Below are 23109 nucleotides of genomic sequence, written 5' to 3'. Positions count from 1 at the left end.
CTTCAGAGAAAGCCTGGGTCTTTTGGGGGAATGGGGTTCGGAAAGACAGGCTAGAGTTCAATGCTGGGCATGACCCACACATTCTTCCAGCCTCAGGATATCTCTGTGCGCTCCTAGAGGAGGCCTAACCCAATGGGACGCTGCCTCATCACTCCAGAGCAGACAAAAGAATCTGGCCTGAATGGGCCATGGAAGCCAGTTGAGCTCTACCCTGTCCCAGGATGCCTGGGTCTCTGGGTAGTAAACTTAAGTTGTGCTATCAGTCCGTGTTATCACAGTAGCTGGTGGAACTGTCAGATCTGGGGTCTGGTTGTGTGACCCCAGGTTCTGCTGTTCCGGCTGATCCCTAGGGAGGCAGATTCTCTCCTGGGGGCTGCCGGGCCGGGCGGGGCTGGGGCAGGAGCAGCGAGGAAGGCCCCGCCCTCGGGGTGTGTCCAACTTGGGCGCCTCCTAAAGGACCGGGCGGGGCGTCCCGAGCGCGTGGGCCTGCGGATCGGGTCAAGAGGTTGAAGGTGCTGTGCGTGATCCAGGATCCAAGTTGGCCCCCGGAGCAGGAGCATGGCGTCGTCGGGATCGGTGCAGCAGCTGCGGCTGGTGCTGCTGATGTTGCTGCTGGCCGGTGCGGCACGGGCCAGCCTCTACTTCCGCCCGGGCCAGACCTGCTACCGACCCCTTCACAGGGACCACCTGGCTCTGCTGGGGCGCAGGTGGGCACCGGGCTGTGCCTAGGGAGGAAAGGGGTCATCTTCTAGGCCAGGCGCGCGCCCCCTGACACTTGGGACCTTGCCTCTTTGTGGGTCGTTAGGCCTAGGAAGCACAAATCCCATCCCTACCTTTTAGGATAACTTTCACATCCAGGGGGCTGTGGGGTTTGCTGGTTTGGGTAGTTCTCGCCTCTCTGGACTTTGCTGGTGAGCACTAGGGTATTTCGGAGACGCTCTGTCACAGTCAGCTTTCAATAGTCCTGGGCTCTGCTGGTGGCTCTTCTGGGTCAAGCTCTGAAACTTCCACATTTTGGGAAATGGATTTGTGGGCCTGGTGGGGGAGGGGAGGCCCCATGCGTTCCAGGGTTGGTTTCCATTGCCCTGACCTCTTCCCAGGACCTATCCTCGGCCACATGAGTACCTGTCCCCAGCGGATCTCCCCAAGAACTGGGACTGGAGGAATGTGAACGGTGTCAACTATGCCAGCGTCACGAGGAATCAGCATATCCCACAGTACTGTGGTTCTTGCTGGGCCCACGGCAGCACCAGTGCCTTGGCAGGTGGGTAGCCTGAAGCTCCATGCCAAGCCTAGGGCAGGGCCGGTACCTTGGCCAAGTGGATGGCTGCATTTCACCATCCACGATGCCTCTAGGTGAGCCATGGTAGCCATAGCTCAGGCTATAGGGGTCCATGACCCCGTACCTGGATTCAGACTTGGTTCTCCCCTCAGCCAGAGTGAGGTGGCTGTGTCATTCTGGAGTCTTCTCCTGTGGGCCTACTAGGGACTCCCTGGGACAGGGTCGGACTGGAATCTGATGACAAGTGACTTCCAGGAACCTTCCCTTCCTCGCAGCTTCTGACTTCAGCCATTGAAAACCATGGAACCCATGTTGCAAAATCACTGAGCTCACAGTTGGTTTGTGGGGCATGGAAGTGAAACTGCTTCTCAGTAGCAGTTGGTATTTGGGGTAAACGTCTTCCCCAGTTTTGAAATGGCCCCCCAGCTCTCTTCTTTGAACCTTAGCCTGGTAGCTGAGGGGCAAGTAGAAGGCTCAGTAGGAAGAGAGAGGCCTGCCGAGATCCACACTATCCAGAGGGCTGCTGTGCCCTTCCTTGGAGAGAAAGTGGGGGCTAGGGAGCGCCAGTCTACCTGTAATATGTTCATTCAGCTTTGCCTTCTGCAGTGGTGGTGCCTGAAAACCAAGGGGGAAGGGAGTCTCGTGCCTGAGAGTGGGACTCTGGCAGTGTCCTCTCTTGATTAGGTATCTTTTTTCTTGCAAGGTCTGCTGTAGGTGGAGCCTCGCTTGAGGGTTAGCAAAATGAAATCTCATTAGTGAAATGGAAGTGCTCTTGCCTGCAGGGCTCATGTAGGCTTCTAGCCCACCAGTTGGCTCTCAGTCCCCAGCCTAGGAAGCCTTGGTCAGGTCGGAAAGACTGCACTGTGAGGTGAATGACAGTTGAGCCCATCAGCCTGGACTCTCTTTTTAGGGTGAGGAGTTCCTGTGTGAGGGCAGTCTGTACCCCAGAACTAGCCAGGTTCAGGCAGGTGTAGCTGTGGCCCCTTGCACAGTCACCCTCCCAGGGCTGGGGCGTACTGCTGACCTTTCAGAAAGAGGAAGAGGGAAGGTGGGCTGACAAGGTGCTTATCAGGCAGACAGAGGGTAGGGGGTAGGCAGCCATAGCAGAGATTAGAGCAAAGTCCAGCGCACTTAGGAATGGTGTGGCCGGGACTGGTGTAGGGAGGGGAAGGGGAAGGCTCTTCTCGGCAGAGCATAGGGTGGGGTGACAGGGAGTGGAAAAGATTCATGCAACCGTGCAGTGAGGAGGGTGTGGAACATCACAGGAGCGGGAGAGAGGGCTGCAGGCTCTGGGACCTCCACCTCTTGGGTGGGCTCTAGGCCCTACTGAGTTTGGATCTTCCCCATCACTAGAAGCCAGTGTCCTTGGGGGAAAATGACTGCTTCATTCTTTCTTCTTAAGTCTCAGACATCTTCGTCAGTAGCAGTCGAGGCCTTGCTTCCTCTTTCGATGGGCAGACACCAGAGGGGACTTCCATAAGGCCCTGGTCACATGACAGGAACAGAGCAGGGGACCAGTTTGCCTTCCCCATCTCTGGGTTAAAGGATGTGTGGGTTCTTTAATGAAGAGTTTTATTGCATCTGCAAATGGTTGAAGTGGTTAGGCATCCAAGCGGCCTGTCCTTGATCAGTCACTTCCGGTAGGTGACCAAGAGACCCTTGGCCCCACTCATCTCTCACTGTCCAGTTGCCAACCCCCGTCCCCGCCCACTTGCTCTTCTCTGTCCTTGGCCTGCCTCACTTCCAAATTGCCCCCCCCTTTTGTTGTTGTTGTTATTGTTTGTTTGTTTTTGTTTTTGTTTTTTGAGCCTCACGAGTCAGGCCGTCTTGGCCTCCTAACATCCTAATGATGGGGTGAAGCGAGTCCCTCACCATACCACACCCGGCCCCGTCTCCCTCCTAGGTCCTTTGCTTCCCCAGCCCCCACACTGCTGAGTTCTGTGTTCTCAGCTGTGACTCTTCCTAACTCTCCTGTCCTGTCTACCCTCTGGCATCCATCCCTGCAGCCTTCAGCCTGACATTCCCATCATCTTACTGTCTTATTCACCAAGCCCATCCTGCCCCTGAGGATACTCAGGCAAAAGTGTAGAGGTTATCAGACCCACCTTATGTTCCTCCTGCAAACTGGTCACAGGTCCTTTAGGTGTTCACTAGTCCCTAGTGATGGGAATACGTGGTGTCTTTTCCGACACCCTGGCTCCTGTCCGGTCTTGGACTAGAGATTCCTACAGTCTGCCTGCTAGACCTGAGTCCCATCTTATTTCTGTATTTGATACCATCTCAGAATTCCTCTAAGACCAAAGACAGGTCCTTCTCCTTTTTCTAGAGCCTGCACAGTCTGGCACCTCCCCCTTCCTGTCCTCACGTCAGCAGGCCAGGGACAGTCACTTTCATACGCAAGTTACTCCTCACCTCTCCTGACATCCTCCTGAGTCTCTCCTTGGATGGCGTCTTGGTTATTTTATTGCCTCAATGAGACACCATGACCAAGGCAACTTACAAAAGACAGCGTGTAACTGGGGCCTTGCTTACAGTTTCAGAGCGTGACCATCATGGTGGGAAGTGTGGCAGCAGGCCTGCCGCTGGAGCAGTAACTGAGAACTTAAATCTGATCCACGCGGCCATGAGGTAGAGAGGTGTGGGTTTTTTTAAACCTCAAAGCCCAACCCCAGTGACACACCTCCTCCATCAAGGCCACACCTAATTCTTCCCCAAACAGTCCACCAACTAGAGACCAAGCAGTCAAATATGTGAGACTGTGGGAGCCATTCCCATTCAAACCACCGCGGGTGAACATCTCCCAGGCTGTGTACGTGATAGCGTAGCCCCCAGATGTTCCCCTAAACATCTCCTTGCAGTATTGTCCTGCTTGTCCACTGCCTTGCCTCCATGCCACACAAAGGAGCTTGGTCCGCTCCTGCTGGCCATTCCTACTGTGTGTACTGTCAGCTTGCAGAAGGTGTGAATGGAGATAGGATACTGGTGCTGAGGCCATGGAGGCAGAGTGCAGTTGTGTGGAAGGGCAATCACAAGAAGCCTGTGAGGTCTGGTGCCAGTTGATTGGTCAGGTTGAAACTAGACATTAAGTCAAGTCTAGAAGGTGCCAGGCCTGAGATTATCCAGACAGCCCCGACAGCAGGGTCTTAGCTGAGGTCACCAGAGGAAGAGACCTGAGGAGAGGTCTTGAGAAACGCACCGCTGGGGCCAAGTGCAGAAGAGACATCCCAGGTGCTTGCAGAAGGCTGGGGTGGCCCCTCTGCTGTCCGCTCTCTGGAAGAGGCCGTGGGATGAGGATGGAGAAGGGGTTTGGATAGATGGATGGGATAAGAACTCTGACAAGGGTAGCTTGAAAGGCCAAAGAGAGGCATGCAGGCAATGGTGGATCCCCCTCTCCCAGTGCTGAGAGGGAAGACGTGGAGCCATTGGACTCTGGGAAAGGGGTCTGTGCTTGAGGGTGCCCCTCATTGAGAGGTGAGCTGCTTCTGGGGATGCAGAAGGGAAAGGCTAGAGGGAACCAAGCTCGGGGGAGAGAGGAGGGAGGGTCCATCTTGCCTTGGGCAGCTGGGAGCCTGCTTGCCACTGGCACAGAAAGACATTCTAGGCACAGAAACAGGTCTAAATGGTGTCAAGACAAGGTCTGCTTTTGCACTGTCTGGTGACAAGCCCTCCGAGGTGATAGAGTACAAGTAGGGCATGCAAGGGGCAGTTGTAGAAGGTTCTGGACTGGTTAGATGGTGGCCTTGTGGAGCAGGAACACAGTGGTAAAGTACGGGAGATGGCTCAGAGCTGAAAGCCATTCGATGGAGGGAAAACAAAGGTAAGCTTTTGCTTTAGGGGAGGAGTGGGTGAAGCTGTAGGAGAAATGGCCTGGGGTGCACGGCTGCTTTCTATCGTGTGTAGAGCTTGGGCGTGAAGAAGCAAGATGGCTTCTCATGATGCAGGTTGGCCATCCCCTGGTGGATGTGGTGATGATTCTAGCTGTCTCTCAGTGTGTGAGCCCAGCACCTGAGCACTGAGTGCTGCTGTCTGGCCCCTCACTGAAACTCATCCGGCTCCCCTAGACTGCCCTTCTCAGTATGGTGTCTGGTCTCTAGCTTCCTCACACAAGCGGTTTCATTGCCATCCTATAGTGAAACCTTACAAGTTTCTTGGACTTCTAGATCTGCCCTTGCCTCATGGCACTTGCAGAAAGACATGCAGACATCATGGTGCCCGAGGAAAACCAGAGAAGGTCTTTGAAGCCACAGCTGAGCTGAGGCCCCCACAACTAGAAGGACCCTGGGGCAGAGCCCTGCAGCATTTGCTGGGGGATCGTGGTGCTGGGGGAACTTGGGTGCTGACCAGGGTTTTGCCTGTTACAGATCGCATCAACATCAAGAGAAAAGGTGCATGGCCCTCCACCCTGTTGTCGGTGCAGAATGTCATCGACTGCGGCAATGCTGGTTCTTGTGAGGGGGGCAATGACCTTCCGGTGTGGGAGTATGCCCACAAGCATGGCATCCCCGATGAGACCTGCAACAACTACCAGGCCAAGGACCAAGGTAGGCCCTGCCTATGTCCCTGCGTTGCTGTGTACCTGTCTAATTCCAAGGAAGGGTGGCTGAGAGCCCACCTCTCTACCCTGTATCTGTCCCACTACATGGCGGGGATGCTGCAGTGGGTTGGGATGGAGACTGCAGCCCCCAAGAAGAGCTAGACGGTTTCTGGTGCTGGCTCCGGGCTTACCTGATGGTCCTTGTTTAGTTCAGCCTGGAATACTACCAAGAAAACAAGTCCCGACTGGAGATTTAGCGCAGTGGTAGAGTGCTGGCTACCATACGTGAGGCCCTGGGCTCAATCTTGTCTTAGAAATAAGCAGAGTTTCCCATGATTGGATGTGGCGTGCGTGCTCACACCTAGCGTCTGGAGGGTCTTATGGGTCTTTTATGGGGGACGGGGTATCGGTAGGCAGCTGGTGGAAGCATCCTTAGAATTTGGAGCACAGAGCAGGTGGTGTGGCTGCTTTCTGAGCTACAAGTTATCCAGTCCAGCTGAAATGTAGCCCCTACCTGGTTCCTGCCTCATTAGTCCTCAACAGATCCGTAATGGGCAGAGCAGCCTGCCCCAGAAACCCAGGGTTGGCACATTCCTTTTGGACTGATTTCCTTGGAAACCAAAGGGGAAAAAAACCCAGACAAAACCGGTCCTTGGTGACTTTAAGCTTCAATCCTTATACCTCCTTCGTGGCTAGTGCTGGATGCTCTGAGGGACTCAGAAGACACTGAGAGGCCATTTGGCCACTAAGCAACACCCCTTTGGCTGGTGCCTCCTGCCTACCTCACAGGCCTTACAGAGAGAATTCTCTGATCTAATTAGGTGTGTCCTTTGTTCTGGATTGGTAAACCCAGCAGGGACTAGAGACCCCACCAGGAGGACGCACGCAGGGTAGGGTCGAGGGAAGGCAATGCACTGCTATGTGGACCCTTGTCCTTCGTTCCCAAACCAGTGTCGTCCAGCTGAGGCTAGGTCCCTTTGACCCTCACCGGTGGTTAGGGTCATCAGAACCATTGATCAGTCTCCTCTTCCCAGAGCCACCACGTTCCTGGTGAAACTCACAGTGGGACTGGTGTCTGAGGGACTGAATGAGTTATTTAATCCTCAAGGAGTTTACTGACCCAGGGAAGGCTCTACACAGATGCACAGTCACAACAGAGACCAGCCTCAGTGTCTCTTTCCACCATGTTCTCTCTCTGAGCCCGGAGTGTATCTGTTTTGCTAGCCTGGCTGGCAAGCAGACTTCAGAGACCCACTAGACTTTGCCACCCAGGGCTGGGAGGACAGACGCGTGGCATTATGCTGAGTTTCCGTGAGCTGAGGATCTGAACTCGGGTCTTGCAAGAGCACTTTACTGCCTGACTGACTTCCCCAGCCTGAAAACCTAATTCTTTCTTCCTTCATTTTTTTTAAACCAAAGTACATTTATTCAGCAACAGTGATACATTGTAGAATTATAACATACAGTATAATAAGCAGGTTTACAAATTCCCAGAATGTCACGCTTTGAGTTTTGGGTCTAATAAATCACTGTTTTATCTTAGAATTCCCAGGAATTCTGAGAAGTTCCAAAATTAGGATTACTCCCAACATACTTTTTGCAAACTTCACATTGTTATTTGGACAGCCGTAATTCCTTTTTTTTTTCGGAGCTGGGGACCGAACCCAGGGTCTTGTGCTTGCTAGGCAAGCGCTCTACCACTGAGCTAAATCCCCAACCCCGGCAGCCGTAATTCTTGTTTAACAAATGAAAGTTTAGTGATTTTTAAAAGAGCTATGTCCTGCAGGAGTGTTCAATACTAAACATAATTTACAATTCAGGTCTCCCAATGCCGCGATGGCCCCACTAAGAATATGTTACTCCTCCGTGACAGAACAAAGGGCTTACACAAAGTGTCCTAGCTATGTGATGTCACGGCTGAGCATTTTTGCCCTTTATTATCCTTCCTGTTCTCTCCAAATGTTACACTGTGCGCACATGGGCATTTGTTTTCTTGCATGCATCATGGGATAGGCTCTCCATACAAAGGTGAACAGGGCTTTCTGGGTTTGGGTCACTTTGTTTAACATTATACAAGCCAAGTCCATTCATTATTGCTGCAAATTCTGCGATCTTCTTTTCCTTGGGCATAGTATCGTTTTACACATACTCGGTCTTGGTTATCCATTCACCTGTGGATGGATGGCTAGTTTCCCTCCACTCTTTGCAGCAGTGAATAGAGCAGCAGTAAACCTAGACATGCAAAGAACTCCCCGGAGGGGTATGGGGTCAGGGTATGCGTGTAGAGGTGGAACGGCTGAGTCATATGGGGTTCTCAGGGTCTACACCCAGGGGTGGAACGGCTGGGTCATATGGTAGTTTTATTTTTAATTTTTTTGAGGAATCTCCAAACTGATTTCCATAATGGCTGTATCAATTTGCATCCCCACCAGCAGTGAATAAGGACTCCTTTTCTCTAAAATATCCTCTCCAACATTTGCAGTCGGATTTCTTGATGACAGTCATTGTGACAAGGATGAGGTAGTTTCTCAAAGTAGTTTCAATTTGCATTTCCCTGATGGCTCCATGACTAGGGATATTGAACATGTTTTTTTCTTCTTGAGACAGGGTCTCACTATGTAGACCAGGCCCCAAACTCAGAGGTCCTTCTACCTCTGTCTCCCAAGTGCGGGATAAAAGATGTCTGCCACCATTCCCAGACCTATTCTCAAATGTACTATTGGCCATTTGTTTCTTCTTTGGAAAACTGTTTATTGGATGCATGTGGCCATTCGTTGATTGGCGGTTTTACTTCCTTGCTATTTAATGTCTGAAGAGCTTAGTAGATTCTGCATGCTCGAAGTGTAGCTGGTAGAGATTTTCTCCTATTCTGCGGGTCATGTGCTCTGCAGGTTTTTACTTTGCTGTGCAGAAGCACGTTTTCGGGTGGTCTCGGCTGTTATTTGGGGCTAATCCCCATGTACTGATGTTCTACTCAGAAAGTTCCAGCTAACTGCTGTATCTTAAGGGGGATTCCATATAATTTTATCTAGAAGTTTGCGTTTCAGGTTTTAAGTTGAGGCCTTTGATCCCACTTGAATTGATTTTTATACAGGATAAAAGGCACACATCTAACTTTCATAGGTGCATATGTAGTTTTCCCAGCACTGTTGGTTGACTGGGCTTTTTCCCGATGTATCTTTTTGCCTGCTTTGTCATGAACTAAGGGTCCAGCAGTTCTGCCCACCCGTCTGTCATTGTGTAAGCACTAGTTCTGATCACCATTGCTCTGTAGTGTAAGTTGAGGCTGGGCATACCACCTCTAGCAACGCTCTTAATCCTTGGGGTTGTTTCAGCTGTTCCTGTAAACCAAATTCTGAGGCTTCTTAAGTCAAGTAAGGAGGGAAGATGTATTCTGGCCTGTTCAGCCACTAGCCCTCAGTGTGATTGCCTGGTTAATTTTAATAATCTGATTGCATTCACTGAAGTCCAACGTGCTGTGAGGGAAGAGAAGGGCAACTCGGAGGGTCCTGCTATGTGCTAATCTGCTTGTTCTTTCTGTTCTGCCGAGGCCTGGGGGGTGGGAGGGGGCTGCTCTCCTCTGCAGCTGAGAGGGAGAAGCACATAATTAAACAGCACCTGAGAGCTCGAAGGCTTCAGCCATCAGCTAATGAATGGCAGGCTAAATTAGAAAAGTGGAGAGGATGGGGCGGGCTTCGTTAGTGGTTAATGAGGAGATGGTGTCATGCTGACTTCTTATGTTCTAGAATGTGACAAGTTTAACCAGTGTGGGACCTGCACTGAATTCAAAGAGTGCCACACCATCCAGAATTATACCCTCTGGAGAGTGGGTGACTATGGCTCCCTGTCCGGGAGGGAGAAGATGATGGCAGAGATCTACGCCAATGGTCCCATCAGGTAAAGGAGAGGTCTCCTCAGGCAGTGGTGAACTGCAGCTAGGTCTGTGCACATGCATGTACCTTGTTCCCCTCCCTACCTGGCCAGTGTGACCCCCTAGCTCGAGCACCACAGTCTTCTCTGCCTTTACAGGCGTCGGCTTTCTCAGAAGTTAACAGGAGCATTAGCCAGTCTGCCCCCAGGACCTTCCATGTAAGCTAGGAGCCCCTGGCTGTGCTGGATGTGGATGCCTGGTGGGACCACTGAAGCACGATTCGGACTACGATAGCCTGAGTCACCAATGCACCATTACACTGACAACTGATGGCTTTTCACAGCTGCGGGATAATGGCAACCGAGAGGATGTCTAACTACACTGGAGGCATCTATACTGAGTACCAGAACCAGGCCATTATCAACCACATCATCTCTGTAGCCGGCTGGGGTGTCAGCAATGATGGCATCGAGTATTGGATTGTCCGCAATTCATGGGGCGAGCCCTGGGTAAGACAGTTTCCCTTTCTTAAGGTTAGACCAGGGTCTACACCCTCCTCAATGTCAGTGTCATGGAGGGCTGGCTGCAGCTTTGTCACCAGGTCACAAGCCACCTCTGGGGTCTAACCTCAGAGCTGCGCAGGACTGGTGCCGTCCTGTGCATCGCTGGGTGTCAGATGCCCCTGAGGTGCCAGTGGCTCCTCCCCAAGCCCCAGTGCTCTGAGAAGCAGGCAAGGCTGGGGTGGAGTAGTCAATGGTGAGGACCAGCTCATCCTTGCTCCTGCCATGATTTTCAAGAATACTTTTGAGCTGGGTCAAAAGTCTAGGAGAGGAAAAGTGCCAATTTTAGCTTTTAGGGCACAGTATTAACTATTAATTGTTCCAGACAGAGGAATACCCTGAAATAGGGCAAAAGACATGATAAAATGCCAGCCGTGTTTGCACTAACAAGGAGACAGTCGCATCTTCCTGCATTGTTGAGCTGCCTGTAGAGCAGCTCCGGTTAAGCAATAACTGAGGATGGTGGCTGAGGGCGGGGCTCTAGGATGTGAGGACCGTGTCCTGAGACACTAATGCTGAAGTCTTGCTCTTTACAGGGTGAGCGAGGCTGGATGAGAATTGTGACCAGCACCTATAAGGGAGGGACAGGTTCCAGCTACAACCTCGCCATTGAGGAGGCCTGCACATTTGGGGACCCCATTGTCTAGGTAGATGTCCCTGGAAGCAACACTGTGAACCATGATGAGGAGGGGTGATTATCGACACTGGATATGTCCATTCAGCTAGAAACAGTGGCCCTCATGTGGACACGAGGACCAGAGTGTGGGCTGCACCCCGAGAGGTGATAGGAAAGGATGAGCCACAACTACACTGGAACCCTCCACCTTCAGACCTGCTTCCCTCCACCCACAGACCTGCTTCCTCCTCCACCGTGCCCTGCAGGCCTACCTCCAGCCGCCAGAGAGGACAGCTATGGTCTAGGACAGTTCTGGTGTTACCCTGGAGTCCACGGGAGGGGAACTAGTCCAGACTGCCTGAGATGAGTAAAGTATCTGGCGTCACCACACTGTGTACTTTATTTACATGAGAGTAGCATAAACAATAAAATGATCAACCATCTGGGTCATAGGAAGGGAAGGTACAGAAACCCTTCATGGAAGTGACCCAGCTGCTGGACACCCACCACCCAGCGGCTCACTGGGCTCCTCTCCAGAGGTGGCACACACCTACCCGGCATGTGAGCCACACTGCAATACAGAGGGGCTGTCACTATAGCAGCTACCTTTGAGCTGCCTGCTCCTTCCCAGCAGGCCCTGCTTGCAAGAGGCTGGGTGAGCCTCTTCACAGAGCGGCTTTCTGGACCAGTCCTTGTCCTCCCGAGCTGGGTACGGAGGGTTTGGCTAAGGTTTGGCTTCAGTAATGGATGCTCTCAGTTCACCACGATGAAGTTAGACTTGCAGTGAGCTGCACGGAAATACATGGCCACTGCATTAGAACAGGTGAGGAGTAAGGGGGACGGACCGTCATGGCAGAGGGAGCTTCAAGGCCTTACCAATGAACTCCGTCACGGGGTCATGCTCGCCCTCTGCCTTGATGGTGCCTGCAATGCTGTCGTTTTCCAAGATGGGGAGGAAAAGTTGCACAAAGTCTGAGGTGTATGGAGGGGCGATGACGTCCAGAACCTAGTGGGGAGACCTTGGGTTACTACACCTGCTGGTGTGGGGCACGGCACTCCATAACAGGCAGGGAGGTGAGAGAGGCCCTGCCTGCCCCAGGGCTTTCCTGGAGACACCCCAGCCTCCATCTCTTAAGGCTGAGAACACGGCTCTCACAGCTGAGATGCACACAATTACCACAAACATAAGGCTGGGCTAGTGGAGAGTGACACATGACCCCATGGTGCGCTCACTGCTGACCTCAGTGACAAAGTAGCGGATGAGTGAGATGTCCGTGTCCAGCTTCTCCAGACACTTGCGGATGTAGCTGACCACAGGGAGGACGTAGCCACGGCTCAGCAGGTGCACCATCCTGTCCAGCAGCGTCTTTTTTAACTCGAGCTGTGGATGAACAGGGACAGGGGCAGGTCAGAGCTGCAACTCTCCAGGAACAGCATGGGGAAACTGGGGTGCGGCTCACCTGCTCCATCACGTCTAGCTGGGAGTGCTCGGTCTCGAAAAGCTTGACGAGCAGCTGCAGGACCTGGGGGTGCAGGAGCTGGTGGCAGGTGCTGATCTGTGAATATCGGGGAGAGCGTCACTGAGGGGCTGCGCCCGCCCGCCAGCTCTCTGGGATTAGGAGTGGAGCAGGGGGACACACAGGATTGTCACGCCCACCCAAAGTGGCTCACTGCCGATGGGGACACCACTGTCAGCCTCAAGGCCCTCCTTCCTTCCCTAACACCTGGTAAAACTAGGTCCTTAAAAGGAAAAGCTGGTAAGACATAAACTACCAGCTCTGGGGTAAGCACCCAGTGACCTCAGTGACACAGGCTGTCACTGGGCATCTCACAAGTGCTCCTTCCGACTTCTTACCTCATCCAACAAGGCCAGGTGAACCGGAGTGTGGTCAGTCTGTAGCTGGAAGTACCTTGGCTCAGACACAGTCCAATCTACCCACTTCAGCACGCCCATTGCTACCACTGGAAACCTACAGGCAGACAAGTACAAGGTTTCCTCTGACAAAGAGTGGGGAAACTGAGGCTGAGATATGCCAAGAGCAGTAAACAGCAGGGAACCAAGAAAAGCAGTGCTTGGGGGCAGTGGCTCCGCCTTCATTCTGCTGAGGTAGCGGCTCCGGATACAAGTGGTTTGATGAGGTCCTCTCAGAAGGGATCTGATTCTCAGCTCCTTCAAAACACCACAGTAGTCAGAAAGGAAACCATCATGCAGAGTGTGTTGCCTGGAAGCCGGGGCTCCAGCTTACCTTTCTTTCGGACCCTTCCTTAGGCCCCAGGAAATGGGAAAGAGGCAAGCGCCTAAGAGGGTACAGTCCCCGGGACACACGTACTTAGTCACACATCATTGCTGTCCAGGCAGTGTTGGCTTAACAGTGTGAGTACAGATGAACCCAGCTTCTCTGGTCCTGGATGTCCTTTCTTTAGTCCCCTCTGTGAAGGGCTGCTGGGCAGGTTTCTGGCCAATGAAGCCCTCCTGCTGCAGCAGCTGCTTAAGTTCCCCATGTGTGCTTAAGATGAGACCCAAGCTTCTCCTCCTCCCTCAGCACGAGAGTGCATGCTCTAACCATGGGGAGGCCTTGGCACTCCAGGGACTGGGTGGGGGAGCAGGTGTCACTCACCTAATGCACTGATAAAGTGTGCTCAGCTCAGCCACCAGCTCGGAGGCCCCTTTGTTCTCATTGCAGCACAGATTGTGGACGGTCTCTACAGCCTTTGACGTGGACTTGAGCTCATCTTTGCCAATGCTAACCCGCTTGTTCTGAAAGCATACAAGCTGGTGAGGGGTGATGGGAGTGTGGCCTTGCTGTGGGGTATCTCAGCCTGGCCTCTTTTCTCCCCAAGTCCCTTTCTGGGTCTCCACAGTCAAAATTCCACTCAACTGTCAGACTACACAGTTGCATAGCCCACAGAAACCAACCAGAGGCTGCTGATTGGGTGGTCCAGGGAAGCCCCAGTGTAAGAGATGCCACACAACTCCTGCAGGACTGGGCTCTCACTACCTCGTGCACAATAGTAAAGACATTCCCATACTAGGTAGGCTCAAGATTATCTGTTGCCCAGATCCCCACACAGCTCCAGAGCTGGGGAGGCCATTGGTCTGAGAGCTTGTGGGCTCTCAGCCAGACGGTACCTTCTTCCAGGTCTCAACCACACTAGCAGCGTAAGCCAGGATGTGAATGTACTTGTGCTTGTGGTCCTGGTTGATCTTGGCCCCTGGCTTGAAGAGCGACTGCATAAACAGGTCCAGGAAGGCTGGCACCCGGATCTAAGGAGAGGTACACTTGGGAGTGGGCTGGAAGAAGGGAGGCCTTGGGTCTCCCAACCATAGGGCTCTGACTGCGGGAAGGCTGAACAGAAACTGACAGTCTAACGGCACAGGATGAACCTGGGTGGTGAACAGTTTGCCTAGAATGTGACAGGCCCCGGCTTCAATTGCAGTAGTGCCAGAAAGGTTAGGAGGAGGGCTTGTGCCAGGTGTGGCCATACTTGTAACCTCGGCACTCAGAAGAGGCTAGGGCAGGACAGCTGGTTCTGTTTGAGACCAGCCTGGGCCAGAGGGTGAGACCTGTGTCTAACAACATCAGAACAAACTATTTCAACAAAGATCATCATGCACGGCCTTAAGAGAATGAAGGGAAGTTGGAGACACCCCCCCCCCCCCCCGCCGCATCTGCCCCGACACCTGGCGTGGGGCACTGGCCTCACTGGAGCGCAGGCAGCTTACGAGCTCCACAGGAGGAGGGTCCATGCTGGTGAACATCTTGAACAAGACCGTGATGTCTGCAGGATTCAGGGCTCCCCTGGACAGCATGGCTCCAAGGGCTTGGCAGGCACGGGGGTAGGAGGCAGCTGTGCCCAAGGCCAGTGTGATCTGGCTGGCATCATGACCTCTGGTTGGAAGACCACACACCATCACTAACAGCTTTCTCTTTTCTTTTACTTTTGAACATCCCAGACTGAGCTGGTAGGACCCCTGTGCTTTCCCACAGTTGGTATTCACTCCTTGGACAAACTAACCCCTGGGAACAACAGTCATGGTGAGCTACAAAAGACCCTGATATAGCTACAGCCTCCATGAAGGATTCACACACCCTGCATATGTCAGCAGGGAGACTCGGCAGCAGACACTGAAGAGCCTTGGGCTCCTGAAGGCCCGGGCTGGCCTATTTTGTTGTCAATTCATCCTATCACATGTGTGCACAAGTGCACATGCCCAGACTACCAGAGCAATCGTGTCCTTAGCAAAATGGCCACCACCAAGGCCAACAAGGCCCAGGAACTTCTATAGAAGCTACACTGAGTTCAGCTCCACAGGGTAAAAATGACCTAGAGCGGATGGAGCTGGAGGCTGGGCTGTGGACCTAGGACTAGGGTCTCTCTGAGGAAAGGGAGGCAGGAGCAGGGCAAGCAGATGTCTCACTTCTCCTGGGCGAAGCGCTGGACTTCTTGAGCGACCCTGCGCACTGCAGAGCCACCCTGTTCCTCCTGGGCCAGTACGGACATCATGGCTTGGGCAAACAGGTACGTGTGTTCCCCATGGCACACCATCTTCTAGAAAATTGCATGGAGACAACGCTCAGGTCAGAGCGGTAAGTACAGATAAAGGAGTTTCTGGCCAGGGCTTTCTGACCTGGAGAATCTTTACGGAGTGAGGACGAGTCACACTCAGAAGCCTGACCTCAGCCAGGCCCCTGCAGGCTGAGATTCAGACGGACTTACTGCAAACTCAGGGAGATTTTTCTCCAGGTTTTCTTCTCCTCCGTCCAAGATTGTGGCTAGAGAGGTCCGCAGCACTCTGGAGAACACTTCCAGCTGCTGGCAGGCCGTGGACACGCTGGTGATCTCACCTTGGTAGCCTGCATCAGAGATGAGCTGCCACGCAACCCAAAGCCAAGGCTCAGCACCCCCACCTGTCAGAGTGGTGGCCAGCCAAGCCAGAACTGCTCTTGACCCCCAACTTTTCCTATGCTTCATGCTGTGCCACCATCAAGGGCTTGCCCGCCCAGGCTCAGGTGTCTCCTGGGCCTCGGTGTCTGAAAAAAGGCAGCCAGGTCAGGTCTGAGCCCTGTCAGCGTACATGTGCAATCGAAGCTCTACAATGTCCCACACTGAAGCAGTCAGTGCCGCCCTAAGCACAGACAGTCTCTGCTCCTCCCCGTCAGTGCGAACTCCCGAGAAGACTGCAGAGCTGACCACTGCTCGCCTTTTCTGGACTCTAGGGCTCTCCCTACCTTCACAGTGAAGTTGAGCATCAAACAGTCAGGATGGGCCTCAGCCAACTTATAAAACAGATCTCTCCATGTGGTGTGTGCGATCATCTGCTCAAGCCAAGCCGGGGTCTGCCAAAGACAAAGGCCAAGGCCAAAGACCTCAGACTCGGGAGTCTGTGCTGCACAAGCAATCGTTCCAATGGGCGGCCCCAGCTCCGGGAGACGCAGGGTTCGCCTTGGACACACAGTTTAGCTGAATGGTTGACTTCCTGGATGCCTGTTCACAACTTTAGGAAGATGTGCCTAACCGGAGAGGGTACAGAGCATGCTTCCTAGGAGACACGTGAAAAGTCCTGTGGAAGCACGTATCCCTGGGAGCCACATCATGCACAGTTAACTCCTGCTTACCCAGCCCTTTGCCCTTGGCAGGAGAGAGAAAAGGAATAGCACGGGCGGTTCTGCCCATCACCACGTTCAGCACCCATGAACATGTGTTTCTTGGCTCCCCGTGTAACTGATGGATTTATAGACTCTGGACAAGATCTGCCCCATGTTCCCTGTGTGTCTAATGGGTATCAGTGCTTGCGTCTCGGAGGAGCCCCCAGCAGCCTTCAAACCAGACCTGCACGCAGGAGTTGGGGGAGGCAATAGGCACTCTTGGCCTCAGCATTGGAACCTCCCATGCAAGCACCTCACTCCCCAGGGTGCAGGGAGGAAGCTGGCAAAGGCCATGGAATGCTCGCACGAGGACAGCATCCTCACCTCCCCTTCTTCAGTGAAGATAGAATCTGCTTTCCGAGGGTCAAAGTGCTTGATCAGCAAACTCTTGAGGTGGTTTTCCACAGTCTCCTGTACCTGCACTGGCTCAACACCTGGGAGAAAACAAGGCTTTGCCTAAAGCCGCACCCCTCCCTGCTCCCAAATCAGCATGGCCAGTCTACCAGTGTCACAGAGCTCTACCACCACAGCAGTGGTGGCGAAGATTCTGGACCCTGTAGAAATAGTTTCTAGGTCTATTCAGTGGTAACACCCCAAAAGGAAGACACACACGGGATGTCAGCCGAGAGAGACATCTTCAGACTCCCACTCATTTAAGACAGAGGCCCAGGTGAGGAGCTCAAAGTACACTCTGGCCCTGTGGAGAGAGCAGGTGTAGCAAGAGCCACACACACTAGGATCCAGTCACCCTGACAGCCGTGAGGCAGCTGGTTTCCGGACAGTGCTTGAATGACGTCAGTGTACCCAATTCAGTGGATTTACAGTAAGGCTCTGTTCTGATCACATTAGCTAAAAGCCATCATCAGAGCCAGTCCTAAATTATCCATCATTTAGTGCTGGCTGTAACAGACCTCTCGAAAGGGGACACTAAGCACACTCCGTGGAACCCTGTAACTCTATGGCTGGGGAAGCTGCTCGGTGAGAATCAGTTTGCAGGCTACCTGCAAACCCAGCAACTGAATCACAACTCAGAGCTGAGCACACAAAGGAGGGAACTCAGTCCTTCTGCCTTTGAACCTTGGAAGCCAGGAATGTTTCGAAGGCTAATCTATCAGCACTGTAAGGACCCAAAGGTCCTTTGAAGGACATGAGCAGAAACTGGCCAGATGGTTCAGTGGTTAAAGTGCTTCTCGTACAAACATGGGGACCAGAATTTGGATGTCTAGAACCCATGCAAAAATACCAGGTGGGCATAGTGGTCAACTTGTAACTCCAGCACTCAGCAGGACAGACAGGAGATCCTCAGCAAGCTGGCTAATGAGACTGGCCATCTCCAAAAGCCCTGGGGTTGACTGAGCTCCACATTAATGAGTAAGGTAATAAAGCAATCCAAGAAGACCCCAAACTCAACTTTGGACCCCCATATACATGCATGCACATGCACACCCATGTGTATACATATAGGTGTGCATCCACACACATGCCCATGTATACACACACACACACACACACACACACACACACACACACGCTTGCAAATGAAAAAGGAAACAAGATGTATAAGTGACTAGGACAGGATCTACCCACCCCACCCCACGCCCCCAAGCACCTGTCTGAATGAGCCACTCAGCCAGCAGGTTCACAGTCTGGGCCACCGCCGTATAGTTCTCAGATAAGAGCTGGATGACATTTTCTGGGGACCCTCCTGCTTGGAAATACCTGGGAAGAATGAAAGGTCGGCGTTTACACCGAGTGGACACAGAGGACCTGGGGTAGTCAGGTGGGCGGGACAGGCAGTGGGGTTCTGGATTCTTCTAAGGGGCCAAGGACTCTAGCCGTCTTCCCTGCCAAGACCACATTCTTCACACTACAAAACTCTCCCTGAGTCCCGAGTCCCCGAGTGTGCACACTGCTCCCACACACCTCTTCAGAGTGTTGAAGATGGAGGGCTCCATGATGTAGTCCCGGGTGGAAAACTTATGCAGACATTCCTGCTGCACCTCGGCATCATCCTCTCCTTCTCCAGAATCTTCTTCCTGATGCTGGCAAGGCAAGAGGCCGAGAGGCTCCCTTAATATCTAAATGCCCTGCAATGTGGCTTTAGAGATTTCAAGGGCCATTTTCAAAATATCCACGTAGGATTTCATCTGACCCTGTAACACCCTCACGATGTGAGCTGGACAGGTGGTGGCTTCAAAGGGGTCGGGAGCCACACCGAGCAGGCTGTCTGGCCAGCCCACAGTGGTGAGTCGAGTACACCATGTGTGGCATCCTCTTTAAACAAAGGCATTCATAACTCCACTCCAGTCAGCAGTGTAGTCTATGAGCTGGACATGGGAGGCCCAGGAATGACACCTGACATTCAGCTCAACGGCCAGCCACCATTGCTGCTCTGCATGCACTACCCAGTGCTCTCCAACAAAGACTGACAGAGTGATTCTCACAGTAAGACCCACCAAGTTACACTTAGAAAGTCAAAATCACCACCCCTCCAATCAACAGGCTGGGCTGGATCAGACCTACTTCCAGTGGGACACCACCCATGCAGGCTGTCTGACCTGCTGACATGGTATGGTGGACTGAGTGACCCCAGGTCTGTCTCTCTGCAAAGCTGTCGTCATAACAGCGAGCAGATGCTCTGTAACAGTGACAGCACTGAGTCTGGGAACCTAAAAAAATACAAGACACCGGCGTGTCCATGGAAGGAATTCACAGAGTAGGAGGCCAACCTTCAGGCAACTGACGTAATGAGGTAAGAGCCAGGCCAGGAACCAGCAAAAGAGCCAAACGCAATCCTCTTCCTGTTCTTGTAAATAAAACTTTATCGAAACAGGATTATATCCACTCTCGTGTATTATTATCTGTCGATAGCTGTGAAACTGCCCCACACAACCTAAGCCATACACAGTGTGTCTCTACAAGCACTCTGTCCCAGTGGTCCGCACTCTCTGAAAGCAATGTGCTAGGAGCAGAGTCCACCAACTTCACTCTGACGACTGACGGGGGTTTATTCTCTGAGACTGAACCTGTAAAGGGTGCTCACAGAGGCTGCCCTTCACCCTGGGAGTCGCTCACGTGTCTGCATCACTAGGTTTCGACCCTGTTGCCCACCAACAATATTTCTCTGACATACCAGGCCAGGAAGCTACTCCCCTGTCTACAGCTTCACCTGGCTGGACCTGTCTTGACCACATCAGATTCAAGCAGGCAACACTCTTCTTTCCACTCCATATTCTAGCAGGACTCTAAACTCTGCAAGTTCAACTGACCCTGTCTTTGTCTGGAAACAGCTACTTCAATAAAGGACTCCTCTAATCATCCATGAGCCACCCAGAAACCTTGGATGTGTCCTCTCACCTTCCTCCTACTTCCTGCTGGAGGCAGGCCCCATCCCCCGCATTCCATCTCCCTTATGAGGGTCCAGGTTCTCTCCTCTTCTTTCTTGTATGCTTCCCGCAGCAACACCTCCACACGCCTCAATCTGTCGCCCCACGAAATCACCTTTCACATCTATGCTACCCTCATTAAGTCACAAATCTGACCTAGCTGCTTAGTTTCCTGTTTCCCTCAGCGAGGAAAAGAATCCCAAGCTCTAGAGTAACTCTGCCCTGCTTACCTGTGCAGTCTCAGCTCCGTGTACAACCTGCGGCCAACTCATTTACGTGTCTATAAGTCAACTGCTCTCAGCTTCCATCATCCGGACTTATCGGCACTGTACGCTCCCTACACCTCTTCCTGTCCCCACACCAGGGAAGGTGGACCCAGCTCAAGGCTCCATCCTCCATCCCTCTGGACTTTCGCCCCCTTCAAGTACAGTCAGAGAACAGAGATGAAGAAAGTGTGTGTGTGCAGGGGTGTCCAGTATTTTCACACTACCACATTCCCAACTGCTGAACCACACTCGGTTACTCAGGACACCTAAGTCGCAGGTTTCACACTCCGATAGCTCATCACTCTCATTGGGGAGATCGCGTTAGGGTCAACAGGTCAAACCACAGCCATTCAGACTGAAATTCAGTGGACTCTAGTCCAGGCCACGCCTAACCCTCCACAGTCACAAAACATAAACACAGACAACAACCACCAAGCTAATCTGCAGTGTACTGTCTCGTGCCCATGTGGTCTCCTGAGGTGTTCCTGTGTGTACACTGTCTGTGTGTAGATGTTAGAGGTCGAGGTTGGGTATCTCTCTCCACACCCCCATTTTTGAAGTTCTCACTGACGAGGTCCCACTGGCTGTCGAGGGAGCTCCAGGGATTTCCCAGTGCTGGGTTACAGACAAGGGCTGCCGCCAGTTTCTGAACTTAGGGCCTGGTGTTTGTGTGGCAGGACAGACACGACAGATGTCATTTTGAGTCTTCCTTCCTTCCTCCATTATGGCCCTGGGCAAGGTACTGAGTCTTTTTGCCTGACTTACTAATTAACACTCAATGGGAACTCTAGAGCAGAGGTTCTCAACCTTCCTAATGCTGCAACCCCTCAACACAGTTCTTCATGTTGTGGGGAACCCCACCCATAATATTACTTTCGTCTCTACTTCACAACTGCATTTTGCTACTGTTATGAATTGTAAAGTAAATATGCAGGATATCCGATTTGCTACCAGTTGACCCCCAGAGGGGTCATGGCCCACCGGCCGAGAACTGCTGCTCTAGGGCCTAGAATGAGCTATTACACAAAAGCACTTAGCCCGACATCCAAGTTCGCTAAATCCAACTCCATATATCTGCCACTGAGTTTCCAAGTGATGTAGGACGCCCAGAGTCTTTTCTTTTCTTTTTTTTTTTTTTTCGGAGCTGGGGACCGAACCCAGGGCCTTGCGCTTGGTAGGCAAGCGCTCTACCACTGAGCTAAATCCCCAACCCCCAGGGTCTTAAGTTGTACTGGTCAGCAAATCTACAGGCTCCAGGGAGGCTGCGCTGATGACTGACAGCTCCCGGTCCAGCAACCAACCAACCAATCAGCCAGCCAACCACAGAGGACTTCCCTCAGTTCCGGAAACCTCTCACTTTTCCTCCACGGCCCTCACTGCACCACCACAGACCACTCCACTGGTATACCCCACTGCATCCTATATTCATTCAAAGTTCATCTTGCTTCCTGTAGAAAAGGCAAACAGTCCGGGGTCCCCGCACACTGTCCAGAAGAGCATGGGAGGCTTAAGTCAATCATACACCTGGATGGGTCTCTGATTTCCTAACCCTGATGTTTTTTGGGACACTGAATGGTGCCAGTTCCCCATCTCTCACCCAAACCCTGGACAGTCAGGGCTACAAGATCTTAAGTCCTGTATTCTAAGGATGGATGAAATCATCCAAAAGTGAAAAGAGAGTTTGGATTGTCCAGCCCCAGAGAGTGTTTTCCCTCCCTCGGGATGCTGCTGGAGTTTGGAGTTAGAGTTTGTTCACTGTGTCACTGTGTCCCTCTTCTTCCTTGGAGTCTGTTCTGCCCCTCCGGCCAGGAGGTACCATGGCTCCTACCTGGCAGAGAGGTCAGCCCCAGGTGTCACTGTAAATCGGACTGCATGGAAAACTGAGGTCTCTAATGGGGCAGGACCCGCCAGAAGCCCCTCAGTGCGGCTCCAAGGCCCGCCTTGCTAGGGTCCGGGGTCGGAGGTCAGGGAGTCAAGGGTTGACGCCCCCCTGTACCCGGTTCTGGCCGGCGCAGGAGCCGCGAGGACAGGGCAGAGACCCGGCTTCCTGGCGGAACGCCTACTGCCTTCTCACCTGGCCGCCGTCCGCCTCTTCACCCCACTCAGACGCATTCCCGAAGTAGTCTTCTCCCATAATCGTACCCGGCGCTGGACCCGCCATATTTGCCGCGACTTCACTGCGCGTGCGCGGACACAACAAATGAAAGGGCGCACGCGCGGTTCTGGGCCTCAGGCAAGGCTGGAGAGGCGGAGTTGGCAAGGGGCGTGGTTACACGGGGGCGTGGCCCATGCTTTGGCCTTCTCGGTGGAGGGGGAACACCTTGTAGGATTTCTCAAGAGCAAGACTGTACGTCTCAGAGCTTTACATCTAAGTAGAAAACTTCCAGGACAGCTTTTTATTTTCCTTTTTAAGACAGGGTCTCACTCGGAAGTGCAAGCTGGCTTCAAGTTGCTATAAAGACTTCGAAACTTTCAGTGAGCTTAGCTTTGCCTCTCCGGTGCAGCTACCAGCCGAGCTAGGCATCCATTGAGTCTCAGTCAGGCTCTCAGAAATGTCCTGATTTTTTTCACCGTGGGCAAAAATTACTCGATGCAGTGCACAGCGAGATATAAAACGTACTTCCAGTGGAGGAGGCCCTACTAAAGCCATGTCTGGGCCCTGGAAAGAGGACCCACTGAACACCTAAGCTGAAAATAACTGGAGAGGCTACCTAGCAGGTGACCCCAAATCACCACTGAGGTTAGTACGGTGGCCTCTGGATGCAGACAATGAGGAGAGGCTAGAGAAAAGAGCCACGAAGTACAGTCATCAGGCACTGATAACAGGCGCTGAGATGCCATTTTACTCCTCCCTACCATCACTCGACAAGTGTTTGTTGAATAACTCCTAAGTGCCTGGATCATTGATAACACCTGGAGCTCCACGAATCCTTGCCACAGCGCAAT

The 23109-nt window shown here is 52.7% G+C and overlaps 2 protein-coding genes across 3 annotated transcripts; one reads left to right on the top strand and one right to left on the bottom strand.

Annotated features, from left to right (window-relative positions):
• Positions 1-480: 480 nt before the first annotated feature.
• Positions 481-11250, top strand: Ctsz (cathepsin Z). Its single transcript, NM_183330.2, has 6 exons — positions 481-707; positions 1101-1264; positions 5644-5823; positions 9563-9713; positions 10031-10196; positions 10784-11250. Exons 1-6 carry the CDS (start codon positions 559-561, stop codon positions 10892-10894), a joined length of 921 nt encoding a protein of 306 aa, NP_899159.1. The 5' UTR covers positions 481-558; the 3' UTR covers positions 10895-11250.
• Positions 11239-22358, bottom strand: Nelfcd (negative elongation factor complex member C/D). Of its 2 annotated transcripts, none has more exons than NM_001271254.1 (15): positions 22238-22358; positions 18435-18553; positions 18121-18230; positions 16836-16945; positions 16095-16202; positions 15583-15735; positions 15284-15414; positions 14588-14753; positions 13994-14128; positions 13482-13621; positions 12719-12833; positions 12324-12419; positions 12104-12244; positions 11740-11869; positions 11239-11651 (listed from the first exon to the last, which is right to left on the bottom strand). In NM_001271254.1, exons 1-15 carry the CDS (start codon positions 22322-22324, stop codon positions 11617-11619), a joined length of 1776 nt encoding a protein of 591 aa, NP_001258183.1. In that variant the 5' UTR covers positions 22325-22358; the 3' UTR covers positions 11239-11616. The 2 variants fall into 2 exon arrangements, 1 of the variants encoding a protein (NP_001258183.1); XR_015683407.1 differs by having other exon boundaries at positions 11241-11651; positions 12719-13033; positions 22238-22342.
• Positions 22359-23109: the final 751 nt, after the last annotated feature.

The sequence above is a fragment of the Rattus norvegicus genome, chromosome 3 (genome assembly GCF_021556685.1).
Source record: "Rattus norvegicus strain SHRSP/BbbUtx chromosome 3, alternate assembly SHRSP_T2T, whole genome shotgun sequence".
Lineage (NCBI taxonomy): Eukaryota > Metazoa > Chordata > Mammalia > Rodentia > Muridae > Rattus > Rattus norvegicus.
The sequence above is the reverse complement of the archived record's forward strand: the minus strand, read 5'-3'. Positions and strand labels throughout refer to the sequence as shown.

Coding starts and splice junctions, on each gene's coding strand:
- Nelfcd (NM_001271254.1), bottom strand. CDS start 22,324: ATGGCGGGTCCAGCGCCGGGTACGATTATGGGAGAAGACTACTTCGGG. Junction 15,736..16,094: donor TGCTCAACTTCACTGTGAAG/GTAGGGAGAGCC, acceptor GTTGCGTGGCAG/CTCATCTCTGATGCAGGCTA. Junction 11,870..12,103: donor TCCGCTACTTTGTCACTGAG/GTCAGCAGTGAG, acceptor TCTCCCCACTAG/GTTCTGGACGTCATCGCCCC.
- Ctsz (NM_183330.2), top strand. CDS start 559: ATGGCGTCGTCGGGATCGGTGCAGCAGCTGCGGCTGGTGCTGCTGATG. Junction 708..1,100: donor CTGGCTCTGCTGGGGCGCAG/GTGGGCACCGGG, acceptor ACCTCTTCCCAG/GACCTATCCTCGGCCACATG. Junction 1,265..5,643: donor CAGCACCAGTGCCTTGGCAG/GTGGGTAGCCTG, acceptor TGCCTGTTACAG/ATCGCATCAACATCAAGAGA.